The sequence below is a fragment of the Bombus fervidus genome, unplaced genomic scaffold (genome assembly GCF_041682495.2).
Source record: "Bombus fervidus isolate BK054 unplaced genomic scaffold, iyBomFerv1 scaffold0024, whole genome shotgun sequence".
NCBI classification, from domain to species: domain Eukaryota; kingdom Metazoa; phylum Arthropoda; class Insecta; order Hymenoptera; family Apidae; genus Bombus; species Bombus fervidus.
In genome coordinates this window covers 1,128,764-1,144,692 of record NW_027212587.1, presented here as the reverse complement: position 1 = coordinate 1,144,692, position 15,929 = coordinate 1,128,764, and the positions used below count along the sequence as shown (strand labels likewise).

At 42.1% G+C, this 15,929-nt stretch overlaps 1 protein-coding gene across 1 annotated transcript; it reads left to right on the top strand.

The window, feature by feature from the left end:
- Positions 1 to 3,134: 3,134 nt before the first annotated feature.
- On the top strand, positions 3,135 to 3,913 carry LOC139996987 (uncharacterized). The gene is made up of 2 exons (XM_072021544.1): positions 3,135 to 3,577; positions 3,658 to 3,913. The coding sequence occupies exons 1-2, from the start codon at positions 3,135 to 3,137 to the stop codon at positions 3,911 to 3,913; spliced, it is 699 nt and encodes a 232-aa protein (XP_071877645.1).
- The last annotated feature ends 12,016 nt before the right edge of the window (positions 3,914 to 15,929 follow it).

The following is a 15,929-nucleotide window of genomic DNA, read 5'->3' as shown; positions in this document are numbered from 1 at the left end:
TGTGTAGGTATGCTGGTGTAAGCTGACGTCAACCGTATGTGGAGATTGGCCACTATGGTTGCGTTCGTTTGACCTACCGGAATCAGTACGTTACGGGTTTCGGCGGTGTTTTCCTCTAAGTCGTCCGGCACAACAAACGCCGGTTTCAATCGGGTTACGGAAACCGTTACGTTGTGATTATTTATTTTAATAGCATAATTACTTCCTTTTCCTTTTCTTACTTTAAACGGCCCGTGGTACTGCCGCTGTAAAGGGTCTCCTATCGCGTCAAGAAAACATACAACGATGATCATATCTCTTTAAAAATGGTGATTTTCTTTTCGCCATGACGCGTAACCGTGTCTCGCCTGGCTCTCTCCATCCGTTCTTTTAGTCGGTGCGCGTATTCCGATTTGGCCCGCTGCTGTGTTAGCAAGAAGAATTTCGCCGGCAATGGTATGCCGGTACCGTAAACCATTTCGGCCGCCGTCGCGATAATGTCCTCCTTCATCACTGCTCTAATGCGTAGTAAAACAATCGGCAAAATTTGGATCCAGTTGCTCGTGTCATGGCACTTAATCGCCGCTTTTGGCTGTTTATGTAGGCGTTCTTAACATCCCATTAGACGCGGGGTGATAGGCCGTCGTGCGTAAGTGCTTTGCGCCGAGCAAACTCCTCAAACAGTCGCGATTCAATTTGGCGACATTGGTCGGTCGTGATTTTTAGAGGTACGCCAAAGTGATCTATACAAGTAGAAAGGATATCCGAAGAAACGGTTAGCGCTTCCATATCGGTGCCGGGAACGGATTCAAGCCAACGCGTAAAACGATCGACACACCTTACACAATATCGATAAGCTTGCGAGTATTGCATGACAATAATGTCTATGCGTATGTGTTCGAACCGGCCTGCTAACGTTTTAAGCGTTCCGACGTGTGAGGATACATGTCTGGTGACGTAGAAACTTTGACACGGTATATATTGTCGCGTCCTCCTTCGACAATCTTTATTAACGGACGGCCAGACGAAACGCGTCGTCAACCATTTTTGCGTATCAGATATCCTCGGATGGGAAAGACCATGCAGTGACTAAACTACACTGTGTCGTGATGGTTCGGGTACCTATGGTCGCAGGATTTAGGTCGAGATATCGCAGTAAGTTCCGACCCCTTAATCGGGAATACGTACTTTTTTCAATTGCAGCGCGTATGAGCCGGCGGTAATGATTTCACGCATCTCGTTACCCTTCTCTTGCGTGGCGACTAACGTTTGATGATGTACGGATTTACCGATCGCTTCAATCCGGGATAAAGTGTCGGCTACGTTATTGTCTATCCCTTTAATGTGCCGATTATTGGTCGTAAATCGTCCGAACTGGTCCAGCCGTCAAAATTGTCATTGCGAACACTTGACAAGATATTGGTCAAACTCCTATATCAAGGGTTTATGATCTGTGCAGATTGCGATTTCTTTTCCTTCGACGGCGTGTCTAAATAGTTTCACCGCGGTATACATCGGGTGTACATCGCGGTGTACAGCGAGGCTTACGGGCGCGCAGCGAATCGGCTGCGCTAACATTGTCGTATCATCTGAGGCGCGTTTCGACACGCGGAAGTTCTTTTCGGATTGTTCGGACCACTCAATGGACGCGTTGCGCTCCTTTGTGCTTTACAAGAAGTCCTTGAGTGGTTGAGGAATTCTTGCTGCCCCCGGTATGAAACGTCAGTAGAAGTCATGCATACCGAGGTACATTCGTAGGTATTTATCTGCCGCGCAAACCGAGCAACGTGCGCTGTATTTGACGACAAATGTGGATTGTAACGCGCATAAAATTGTCCACATATCTCCAATGGGAACCTAGATACGTTCAATTGAATATAAAAGACAGGACCTGCAAAATGCAATTACGCTTGATTTGACAGGGCACCGAGCTGACGTAGCGAAAAACTGCTTATGTGCGCTGTATTTCGCTGCAAATGTGTAGTATAGAGCGCATCCAAATATCGACATATCTGCAATAGATACTGAGACACGTTCAATTGTATATTTAAGCCTGAACATTCATAATTGCAAAGACGTTGTATTTTACCGCGACCAGAGTTGTAATAGCATAAACAGGAGCAAGAGGGCTGTATTTGGCAGAGAATGTGGAATATAACAGGCATCGAATTGACGACATATCTCCAATAGCGGTCGAGACGCAATCAAATTAATATTGAATCCTGAATATGCGGAACTGTAAATTCAGTGGGTTTGGCAGGGACCAGTGTTGACGTAACGCAAACCAGATGAGGTGCGCTTCATTTGGCAGCAGGTGTGAAGTGTAACGCGCCCCGAATTGTTGACATATCTTAAATAGAAACGGATATACGTTCAATGGAATATTTATTCCTAAATATAAAAAATTGCAATTACGCTGTATGTGACAGGGCCCAGAATTGATATTGCGTAAACCGAATGCTGTGCGTTGCATTTGGCAGCAGGTGTGGAATATAAGACGCATCGAATAGTCGAATTATTACCAGGGGTTATAGGTGGTGAGCTTACTTACAAACTTTTACTTTTGACATCATGTACCGAGAAGGTAAACGAATGACCCACGTAGATTCCTTTTTGCGTAACCCTGTAGACAGTGACCGTACCACAACTAACAAGATCAAAGAAAAGGAAATTTATGTGGCCGATATCTCAGAAGATTGCTACTACCGGAACAACGACGCGACCCCCCAATCTCTGAAATCGCCAACAAACTGCAAATACCCTTTACCGTAAAGTACAAAGGAGAGACAGAAGCCTCTGATTGCTCATCGTACCAAGAGGTTTCAGGTGGTCCGTTACTAATCACATACACCAGTCAATTATGCGCTTAGTTTAAGATAAAAACGCTCGAGAAACTGTACAAGTATTACTGGTTCGAAGAGATGGCGAAATATGTTCGCAAATTCGTAGAGAACTGTCATGCTTGTCAGATTTCTAAGGCGAATTTAGGTATAGTACAAGCCGAATTACATCCCATACCTGAGATCAGCATACCTTGACATACAGTTTACATAGACATAACATGCAAGCTGAGCGGCAAAAACGATTCGAAAGAAGACGTTATTGTTTTGATCGATGCCTTTACCAAATTCGTATACTTACACCATATTCGTAAGATGGACTCCCGCAGCACCGTTAAGGCGCATATATCTGCCGTATTCCTATTCGGCAGTCCCTCTCGGATAATAGCGGATCAAGGGAGATGTTTCCCGCGTAATGAATTACAAGATTTTTGTCAGAATAAACACATTAAACTCCACTTAATAGCAACCGGTGCTAGTAGAGCGAATGGGCAGGTAGAGCGTACTATGGGCACGTTAAAGAACATGTTTACAACAGTAGAAACGACCGGGCGATCATGGCAAGACACGATCGGCGAAATACAATTAGCTTTAAATTGCACCACCAATCGTGTGACTAAATCGAGTCCGTTAGAGCTATTAATTGGTAAAACAGCAAGACCCTACGGGTTACTACTACCTGAAAATACCGAAGAAAAGGAAATAGATATCTCCAACGTAAGACAACAGGCCATACAAAATATAGAGAACAGCGCTAAGTGCGATAAAGAAAGATTCGATAAAACGAAAGCCAAAGTAGTTAAATTCAATTTCGATGACTTTGTATTTAAAAAAAAAGTGAGGAAAGGAATCAAACGATACTAGATCCGAAATTTAAGGGTCCCTTTGTGATATCAGAAATTTTGGAAGGAGATAGATACATTTTAAAAACGTTAGACGGCGAACGGTGGTATAAATACAGTCATGATAGGCTGAAGAAAATGCCAGATACTTGCGTTCCTACTGAGTTGGATGTCTGTGGTGATGATGGGAACAGTAACCATGACGATACGAGTACCCCGATATCACAGGATCATCATTACCATAGCACTTAGCAGAACGAGGTTACATATACCCAGTGTTGTACCTAGCCTTTTTACGATATGCCCAGTGTGGCACTCAGCCATCTCACGACACGCCCAGTGTAGCGATACGATGAAGTTCAATGCTCTCTCACATGTCCAGTGTGGCAATCTGATATAGTAAGGTGTAAGATCGAGCATAATGGATCACATCCGCTTACGGGTAGTCATGTGGTCCAAAGAAATAAAATGCGAGATCAACACACCGTTGCCCAATTCAATTCAGGTATCATTAGCACTATAGTCATAGCATCTAACATAGTGTTTCCACAAACGCTCAGTGTGGTAATATGATCCAGAGAAGTGAGATTGGTCCAGGTACGAGGTCGAGAATGGTCTATTATGTCATTACGGTCGGACTAATAATTCACAGAATGCAACTAGTACTTCGAATGCTAATCATAACGTTCTTGATTTCTGCTCCCTTTTAATTCTTTTTTTTTTTTATCGAACATTTGATCAAAATTTGTGTTGTGAAACAGGACCCTTGAACTATTTGGACACTTAGTTAAATTGTATAGAACATCATTTATATCGAGTCTAACGTTGGGAAAACCCAATATTCTAGATACATCCGAGAGCGTGCGATTGTCAGGATGGCCATGTCGGAGAAGAAAGCACACCGGCCCCCCGTTAGAATTAATTGGAAAACCCACAATATTGTAGCCTTTACAAAATAACCCAAAACACAATTGTTCGAGACTTGAGATAATGAGCTTAGGTTCGAGGCGACAACTAGTCACAGAACGTAGCTGCGATCACGGGATAAACATTTCGTCTAACAGAGGTATAGAATTGGATAGCTCTCCTTTAAAGAATTAGCCGTACCGACACTTAACAGTAAACATTCCAACGGCCCCGTGGCTCGCCATGCACAGATCCCATTCTTCGGGCAAGATGATCGCCAGATTTCGATGCATCATTCACAGTATATATTCAACTAGCATGAGAACCCGCTATATATCTTAGGATTAAGTCAACTAAGGTCCTTCAAATTGACGAACAGTCTTTGTTCTATCTGACCGTAAATCTGTCTCCTATTGCGAGAAGGTGCGGGAGATCTGCTTGTTTCGCGTACGACGCTTCCCACTAGGAACTTTCTCTCACGGGAAGCTAGCATCCTTTTCTAACCACCAACACAGAAATTAACCAATTAGCAACAACGTCCTTTTCCTACACCATCTGAGCGCTGGCATTCCTCGACGAATCCAAATATCTCGTGCCCTTAGGCACAACCCATCATAGTTCTTCTCTGCTGTGTCATCGTGACCGAAAGACATTCCTTTCTTGCAGTCTCATTACTCATGTATCTAGTGTCTGTACGATCGGTGAATAATCCACGTTTCGATAAAGAGTTAGTTAAGTAATTCTTGTATAGCGAAAAGTAAGTCGAGTCCTACTTAGACTTTAGAGCAAAGTATATCTGCTATCCCGCTGACCGCAGATTCGTTATATGGAACTAAAGGTGAATGTCATTAGTGTCTAGATACCGCGGCCAATTGCCAAACTTGTAACACCCATACTTGTGTTAATAAACGCTACCTCGATCGTGTGACAACGAAGAATAATCCTGGTAAAAATTCATTACACGCCCCTAACCCAATTCTAAATCATAACCCGACATATATAAAGTAATACGTTCTGATGTAATACCATATAACGTTATACGTTATAATGCAATACTATAAAACGTAATACTATATAACACAATACCATATAACGTTATACTATATAACGTAACACGTAACAACCTAACAAGATATAACGTTATACGTTATCACGTAGTACTATTCAACGTAATACGATATAACGTAATACCATAAAATGTTGTACTATATGACGTCATACGTTGTAACGTAATACGATATAACGCTATTCTATATAACGTACTACATTATATTTAGTACCATATAACATTATGCGTTATTGTGCAATACTATATAACGTAATACGTTACAAAGTAATACCATATAACGCTGTACTATATAACGTATTACGTTATATTTAATACCATATAACGTATCCGTTATCCCGCAGTACTATACAACATAAAACGATATAACTTAATGCCATATAACCTTGTACTATATGACGTCATTCGTTATAACGAAATATCACAGAACATTATGCAATATAACGTAATGAATTATATTTAATAACATAAAATGTTATATGTTATTGTGTAATACTATATAACATAGGACGATATAACACAATACCATATAATGTCATACTATACAACGTTATACGTTACAACGTAATACGACATAACGTTATACGATATCCCGTAGTTTGTACGCAGCGTAATACGTTATAACTTAGTACCATATAGCGTTTTACTGTATAACGTAATACGTTATAATGTAATACCATATAACGTTGTACTATTTGGACGTGATACGTTATAATGCAATACTATATAACGTAATAGTATATAACGTAGTACCATATAAAATAATATGCTATAACGTATTACTAATATAACTTTATCCTGTATAACGTAATACGATATAATGTGCTACCATATAACGTTGTACTATATATCGCAATATGCTATGACGTAACACCATATAACGATAGACGTTATTGCAGAATACTGTATAACGTAATACTATATCTGTTATTACTATATACCGTTATATGTTATACGCTAATACAATATAACGTAACATTATATACCGTCCTACGTATTAACGTTGTGCTATGTAACGTGATGCTATATACCGTAATACGTTATAAGGTAATACTTCATAACGACATATATTGTATGTACGGTATATTTTCCGCAACACATTATAACGTTATACTGTACTACATAATACTATATACCGCAATACGTTATACGGTAACACGAACAGTCTAATGAGACCCTGCGCCGCCCCACGAAACTGACAGTGAATTCGGACGCCACGCCATGGAGAGAACCACGAACTTCAGCGTCGGCGTCAACGTGTTAAGGTTCGCCTAACCGACAAGTTGTACATCTAAGAGTGATCGACTACACACATCTTGAAGGTGAGTATTTTAAATTTTGTATATTCTCTTCTCCGATAATTTCACGGTTGTACGATATTGTCACACACTCAAGGAATCATCTGATTAGTAAATAAATAGACCGAACACTCTACAGGCCACACCCGTTGAAACAATGGATTAACGAGACCCCCTCCAAAGGGACTAGATCCTCGGTAGAGCGACCTTCCTAAACGAGCGTCAATACAGTCTATTGTGATACTTCGAATCTATCCGTTGTAACCGTTACTCACTTGGATTTTCTATAATATATTTGATCTTTGCGTATCAAATTCTATTTTCTTCACCCTATTTGTGAAAGAATCGTTTCATTCGTGCCACGGCGCGAGGATATCACCTGCGATTTGTTAATTTCGCGATCTTTTGTGCCTCCGACGTGACAAAATTGGCGATCCTGCCACGATCCATTCATCGCATCAAGGGGAAACTTCAAAGGGAAGTCTACGGATTCTACAGCGAAGGACCACGGTCACCTCTTTGATCAAAAGAAGGATCTACGAAGAATCTCGGTAAGCTGGTTTTCGAATATTATCGAAATCCTAAACCCAAAATACGTTCTGAAGATAGTGACTCTTCCGAAAATATCGCGTCTATCGAGATGAATCCAACTGACATGAGTACGGCAAAGCAGAGCGAATTAATTACGACTGTGATCGAACAACTTCAAAGTCTAACTCACGAGTTCAGAAACCTTAGAAGAAACACTGATCAAAATATGAACAGAATAAAAGAATTCACGGAAACTTGTGATAGAAATCGGGCCAAAGAAATACGAGGCCTTGCAAAGGCTATGGAACTAAGGTACGACACCGAAACTGACCAACCGCTCACGAGCACGCCTTTGACAATCGGTGTTGACCATATGACAGACGACGAAACCGACGAACCAAATATTTCACGAAGACAACGAATTAATCACGTTACCACTAGACAAAGAAACGACCACAACGAAGACGAAGGGCTCGACGCAGACAGGGCCATACAAACTATCGAGACACTACGGGGTTGAGATGACGTAGGCGTTGAAGATTTCATCTCATCGGTCCGCAAAGCAAGAGCCAGATGTAAGGCAAGTGACAGAGAGCTATTATTAGACGTCATACAGATCCAAAGAATTACCGATGACGCAAAAAGAAATATACGATATCTAAAAATTGATTCATTCGAAGACTTGTATTCGTGCTTGAGACAACATGTGTAAACACCAACAACTATCAGCAATTGTAGGGACGAACTAAAGAATTTAAAACAAGGGGCAACAGAAAGTGTACAAACTTTCAATTCTAGATTCCGACAACAACTCAATGAACTGAATTACGCAGTTCAAAACGAAAATCGTATACCAACCGAACGACGCATAGCTATAGATATTGGAGAACGCGAGGCGCTTAAAACATATTAACTCAACCTACGATATGAAATAGGACAGATGGTAGTGGTTAGCGACCCGAAAAACCTGAACCTTGCCCAACAACTAGCCGCTGATAGAGAACAATGGCTACGGGAAGTAAATCTTGTGGCCAACCGCCCAAGGAACCAATATCACAACACCATACAAGCACTCAAGCAAAATATTACCGACCCACGACTGCAAACTTTTGCTCCGTCATCTAGCCGACCATCAGACGATCCCGTGAAACCGATGTGACCCAAGTGTTTAAGAATCGGACACACGGCCGGAGGTTGTTACCCCCGAAATTTTCCATTTGCCAACCACTCCCCCCCCCCCCCAACTCAACTACCACTCCAAAACTAGTGCCGCATTCCCTGGGCCGACGTGCGAGTCTGAGCGGTGGCCCTCCTCAGTCTGACTGCTCCTTCGCGGCGCTCTTCTATGACGGCGATAATGGTGGTGCCACGGTCTCGCAGCGTCGTATCGGTTCTCTTCGGCGAACCACTTTGACGGGGTCGCCTTCCTTCTCTGTTTAACGTAACACGTTATATACGTATTACCATACAACGGTATACTATATAACGTAATACGATATAACATAATACCATATAACGTTATACTAAATAACATAATAAGTTATAACGTAATACCTTATAACATTATACGTTATCGCCGAATAGTGTAAAACGTAACACGTCACCGCGTAATACTATATAAAGTAACACAATAAAGCGTTATACCTTGTAATGTTTTACTATATAACGTAATACGTTATATCGTAATACAATATAACGCTATACTATACAACGTATTACGTTATAACGTAATACCTTATTTCGTTATACTATATAACGTAATATGTTATAACGGAATACGTTATAACGGAATACCATATAACGTTATAATATATAACGTATACGATAAAGGGTAATATCTTGTAACGTTATACTATACAACGTAATACGGTATATCGTAATACAATATAACGTCATAGGTTATCGCATAATACTGTATAAATTAATAACATATAATGTTACGCCACGAGGCTTAGTATAGATCGTATTTCTAACCGTCGCTCGCGGTCCTACAGCGTCGCAGACGGATCGCCTTATCTGCCCGACGAAAAACATACAATGTATCGACGAGCGCATAGTCGTCACCAAGCAGCGAGTTCTAGAAACGTCGATTTCGGTCCGTTATTTTATTCTCACAAAGAAGTCGGTCTACGTGATCATCGGCGCGAGCGGTGGCGTGATTTGAGCGTAGTGGGGGTTGTCTCCCCGAAAGATAAGGAATCGGTCGAAGGGCAATCGGTCTCATTTGAAAAGTCTAACTGCATACATCGAGAGCTCTGTCGAACAAAGTCGCTTAGTCTAACGAATATCGAGAAATATCAAATATCGAGTCGAATTTCTGTAACGCATTAACTGTATTCATCGCTAAATAATTAGTGGAGCGTTTATTATTACTTAATTTATTGTTAAAAATACAAGCTATATTAACCTGTTAACACAGTGTTAAATTCATTGAACTACCCTTGTTATCATAATCGAAACAAGAGAAACGACTATTTCGCGGTGTCGATTATACGAATCGTAGCGAGAATTTACGCCTCTCGCTGACGCGTTTTCCTCGCGACCGCGTCTCTCTGTGTTGCATATGTTTTATAGATATAGTGTATCCTATATATCTCAAGCATCTAATAAACAAAGCTAGAAGCAAAACTCACTTTTGCTTGAAGATGTCCATTCTTCGATAAAAGATAGCCCACCAAGGAACTTTTACTCACAGGTTTCTTAACAACTTTTTTTTCTTTTTTTTACGTGGGGAAATCCTCATGGACGCCCGGCAGCTCTCTGGGAGGCGGCGGGTAGTGTCGGACTCCTACCGACTAAAACCCCACGGTGGTCGTTACGACGCTTGTCAGGAGTGTCCCGGTTCCTTTCTTTCGATATACTTCCGCGACACTCCTTCGTCGTCGTCTCCCTTTGTTATTGCGGGAGGCATCCTGGTTAAGCTGGGCTGCGCGGGGGGGGGGGGACCACTCACCCCCTAGTGCCACATTCCCTGGGCCGTCGTGCGAGTCTGAGCGGGGACACAGACCCTCCTCAGCTGACAGCTCCTTCGCCGCGCGCTTCTATGACGGTGGTGGCGGTGGTGGTGCCGCGGTCTTTATTGGGAAAAGATTCTTTATTTGTACATATATATTATAGTCTCCTCAGATTCATGCATTTAAATCTTAGCTTACGAATAGGGAGATTTCCCTTCTTAAAAATACATTCCTGTCTGATCGATCGGGAGATATCCCATATTGAGCTTGACAACGTATTCTTTCTTTTTTATTAACTAATTTAGTGGTACAGAACTTAACTGATATCATAAACTTTTTTTTTCATCGTGGGGAAATCCTCATGGACACTCGGCGCTGCGCAGCAACGACCGTGTAGTGTCGGACTCTTACCGACTAAAACCCCACGGTGGTCATCCCGATGTTCAGAGGTGCACCCGGGGTCTCTTGCGAATCACTACCGAGTGCAACCTCGTCGTCTATCTCCCTGCCGTTGTAGTTGTCTAGGGAGGCGTCCCGGCTTGAGTTGGAAAGCTAGGGGGAACCACTCCTCCTAGCGCCACGTCCACTAGTCTGACGCACCCGGGGCAGCGACGGTGGCGCCGCGCCCCTACGTCGTACGGAGCCCCTGCGACGTTGATGCGACGATCTACTGGGATCGGCTCTTCTCTCCCGGTCTCTTTCTGCCCGCTCCTTTCTCTGCATAACCTCCTCGCAGTAGGTGCGGACTCCCGGGGCCCTCGGAGCATGGCCTCAACGACCGCTTCCGGAGCCAACCTCTCGCCGATGTCATGCTGCAGGACGCGCCGCGGTTCCGCTCACGCTGGACAGAACTCCAGCGTGTGCTGCGCCGTGTCCTCCTCTTCCCCGCAGTGGTGACAGGTGGACGTCACCTCCCGCTCGATCTTCAGCAGGTAGACCGAAGACCCCGTGTCCGCTGAGCATCTGTGTCGTCCTGAAGGTGAGCGGAACCCCGCCTTGATCTCTCCAAGCCTCCCAATTGGGCAGCACGGCGCGGACGGCTCGGTGTAGCCGCCTGGCGTCCTCCTCCATCAGCTGGGAGCGCCACCGCTCCCAGATCTCCAGCTTTTTTTTCTCCTCACCAGGGTACGGCTGCGACGGTTGGCCATCAGATCTTGGGCCCACACCGGTGCCCCATAGAGGACCCGGGACCGGATCACTACCTCGTAGAGTCGGCGGACTCCCGACCCTGCTCCGCCTATATTCGGAAGAAGGCCGCACAAGGCGTTGGCTGCGGCCGTCACCCTCGGGACCAGGAGCTCGAAATGCGGTCCGAACGTCCACCGACTGTCGATGGTGAGGCCCAGGTACCTCACACGACACTTCACCGGCACCGCTTCGCCATTTATGGCCACGGACAAACCAACGGGAGGGGATCCCCTGCGGCGGCGGTCGAAGAACCATAGGGCCTCCGACTTGGCCGGCGACACGCTCAATCCCAGTCGCTGAATAGCGTGCACCGCGCATGCCACAGCGTCTTCCGTGAGAATCACGATCTCACTCCACCACCGTCCCCCGGCTAGCACCAATGTATCGTCGGCGTAACAAACCAAGCCCGTGCCCGGGGGCATAGGGCATCGAAGGACGGAGTCGTAGGCCGTGATCCACAAGAACGTTCCTAGCACCGAACACTGCGGGACGCCGCGCTCCACACGTCTTCTCTCTTCCCCGTTCCTCCCAGTGAAGGTGATCCACCTATCTTTCAGGTAGGCTCCGATGACCTCAACCAGGTACGCCGGCACCTCGAAGTGTCGCAGAGCCTCCACTATCCTCGCCCAGGGGATAGAGTTGAAGGCGTTGCTGACGTCCAGGGAGACCGCTACCGCCGTTCCGTAGCGGGAAACCATGTCCTCCGCCATGCTCCTCACCCGCTTCACAGCATCCACCGTGGAGCGACCCCGGCGAAAGCCGTACTGACTGTCGTGCCATCCGGGAACCCGCCCCGAGATATGGGCCTCCAGACGGGCGGCGATCACCCTCTCGAAGAGCTTCCCGATCTCGTCCAGCAGGCATATCGGCCTGTACGCCGACGGTGAGTCCGACGGACGACCCTCCTTTCGCAGCAGGACCAATCTCGCCGTCCGCCACATCCGCGGGTAGATGCCCTCCCTCAGGCATCGGGTAAACAGATGCCGCACGCGAGAGGCCACCACCTCCATCTTCTCCACCCAGATTCGGCCCGGAACTCCGTCCGGAGCCGGTGCCACGTCCCGGGACGCCATCTTCTTAGTCGCCGCGAGAAGCTCCTCCTGAGTGACCTGCAGCTCCTCGCTCCGCTCCGTCGACGTCGTCGCCGCCGTTGCTGTTGACGACTGTTATAAAGTCATATTTCATGACGTTATACGTTGTACTGTAATACTTCATAACGTTATACGTTATAATGTGATGCTATATAACGTTATACGTTATAACGTACTACTATATAATGTTATACGTTATACCGCTATACTGACGGACGTTATACGTTATAACGTCATACTTCATAACGTTATACGTTATAAAGTCATACTTCATAACGTTATACGTTATAACGTCATACTTCATAACGTTATACGTTATAACGTCATACTTCATAACGTTATACGTTATAACGTCATACTTCATAACGTTATACGTTATAACGTCATGCTTCATAACGTTATACGTTATAACGTCATGCTTCATAACGTTATACGTTATAACGTCATACTTCATAACGTTATACGTTATAACGTCATACTTCATAACGTTATACGTTATACTATATTCCTACATAACTTTATACGTCATAACGTAATACTATGTAACGTTAAACATTATAACGTAATACTATATGACGTTATACGTTATACTGCTATACTGATGGACAATATACGTTCTAACGTCATACTTCATAACGTTACACGTTATAACGTCATACTTCATAACGTTATATGTTATACCGCTATACTGTCGGACGTTATACGTTATAACGTCATATTTGATGACGTTATACGTTGTACTGTAATAATTCATAACGTTATACGTTATAAGATGATGGTATATAACGTTATACGTTATAACGTAATACTATATAACGTTATACTTTATACTGCTATACTGTCGGACGTTATACGTTCTAAGGTCGTACTCCATAACGTTACACGTTATAACGTCATACTTCATAACGTTATAAGTTATACCGCTATACCGTCGGACGTTAGACGTTATACCGTTATACTGTCGGACGTTATACGTTGTACTGTAATACTTCATAACGTTATACATTATAATGTGATGCTATATAACGTTATACGTTATACTATAATCCTACATAACTTTATACATCCTAACGTAATACTATATGACGTTATACGTTATAACGTAATACTATATAACGTTATACTTTATACTGCTATACTGTCGGACGTTATACGATATAACGTCATATTTCATGACGTTATACGTTGTACTGTAATACCTCATAACGTTATACGTTATAACGTGAAGGTATATAACGTTATACGTTATAACGTAATACTATATAACGTTATACGTTATACCACTATTCTGTCGGACGTTATACGTTATAACGTCATACTTCATAACGTTATACGTTATAACGTCATACTTCATAACGTTATACGTTATAAAGTCATACTTCATAACGTTATACGTTATAACGTCATACTTCATAACGTTATACGTTATACTATAATACTTCATTACGTTATACGTTATAATGTGATGCTATATAACGTTATACGTTCTACTATAATCCTACATAACTTTTACGTCATAACGTACTACTATATGACGTTATACGTTATAACGTAATACTATATAACGTTATACGTTATACCGCTATACTGTCGGACGTTATACGTTATAACGTCATATTTGATGACGTTATACGTTATAACGTCATACTTCATAACGTTACACGTTATAACGTCGTACTTCATAACGTTATATGTTATACCGCCATACTGTCGGACGTTATACGTTATAACGTCATATTTGATGACGTTATACGTTGTACTGTAATAATTCATAACGTTATACGTTATAATGTGATGCTATATAACGTTATACGTTATACTATAATCCTACATAACTTTATACGTCATAACGTAATACTATATGACGTTATACGTTATAACGTAATACTATATGACGTTAGACGTTATACCGCTATACTGACGGACGTTATACGTTATAACGTCATACTTCATAACGTTATACGTTATAATGTGATGCTATATAACGTTATACGTTATACTATAATCCTACATAACTTTATACATCATAACGTAATACTACATGACGTTATACGTTATAACGTAATACTATATAACGTTATACGTTATACTGCTATACTGTCGGACGTTATACGTTATGACGTCATATTTCATGACGTTATACGTTGTACTGTAATACCTCATAACGTTATAAGTTATAACGTGAAGGTATATAACGTTATACGTTATAACGTAATGCTATATAACGTTATACGTTATACCACTATTCTGTCGGACGTTATACGTTATAACGTCATACTTCATAACGTTAGACGTTATAACGTCATACTTCATAACGTTATACGTTATACTATAATACTTCATAACGTTATACGTTATAACGTCATACTTCATAACGTTACACGTTATAACGTCGTACTTCATAACGTTATATGTTATACCGCCATACTGTCGGACGTTATACGTTATAACGTCATATTTGATGACGTTATACGTTGTACTGTAATAATTCATAACGTTATACGTTATAATGTGATGCTATGTAACGTTATACGTTATACTATAATCCTACATAACTTTATACGTCATAACGTAATACTATATGACGTTATACGTTATAACGTAATACTATATGACGTTAGACGTTATACCGCTATACTGTCGGACCTTATACGCAATAACGTCATATTTCATTAGGTGATACGTTATAACGTCATACTTCATAACGTTATATGTTATACCGCTATTCTGTCGGACGTTATACGTTATAATGTCATATTTGATGACGTTATACGTTGTACTGTAATAATTCATAACGTTATACGTTATAATGTGATGCTATATAACGTTATACGTTATACTATAATCCTACATAACTTTATACGTCATAACGTAATACTATATGACGTTATACGTTATAACGTAATACTATATGACGTTAGACGTTATACCGCTATACTGACGGACGTTATACGTTATAACGTCATACTTCATAACGTTATACGTTATAACGTCATACTTCATAACGTTACACGTTATAACGTCGTACTTCATAACGTTATATGTTATACCGCTATTCTGTCGGACGTTATACGTTATAATGTCATATTTGATGACGTTATACGTTGTACTGTAATAATTCATAACGTTATACGTTATAATGTGATGCTATATAACGTTATACGTTATACTATAATCCTACATAACTTTATACGTCATAACGTAATACTATATGACGTTATACGTTATAACGTA

What these genes read in the sequence shown, in the direction of transcription:
- LOC139996987 (XM_072021544.1), top strand. Translation starts at nt 3,135, where the DNA reads ATGGACTCCCGCAGCACCGTTAAGGCGCATATATCTGCCGTATTCCTA. An exon ending in AATATAGAGAACAGCGCTAA is followed by an intron (nt 3,578 to 3,657) that starts GTGCGATAAAGA and finishes TTAAAAAAAAAG; the next exon opens with TGAGGAAAGGAATCAAACGA.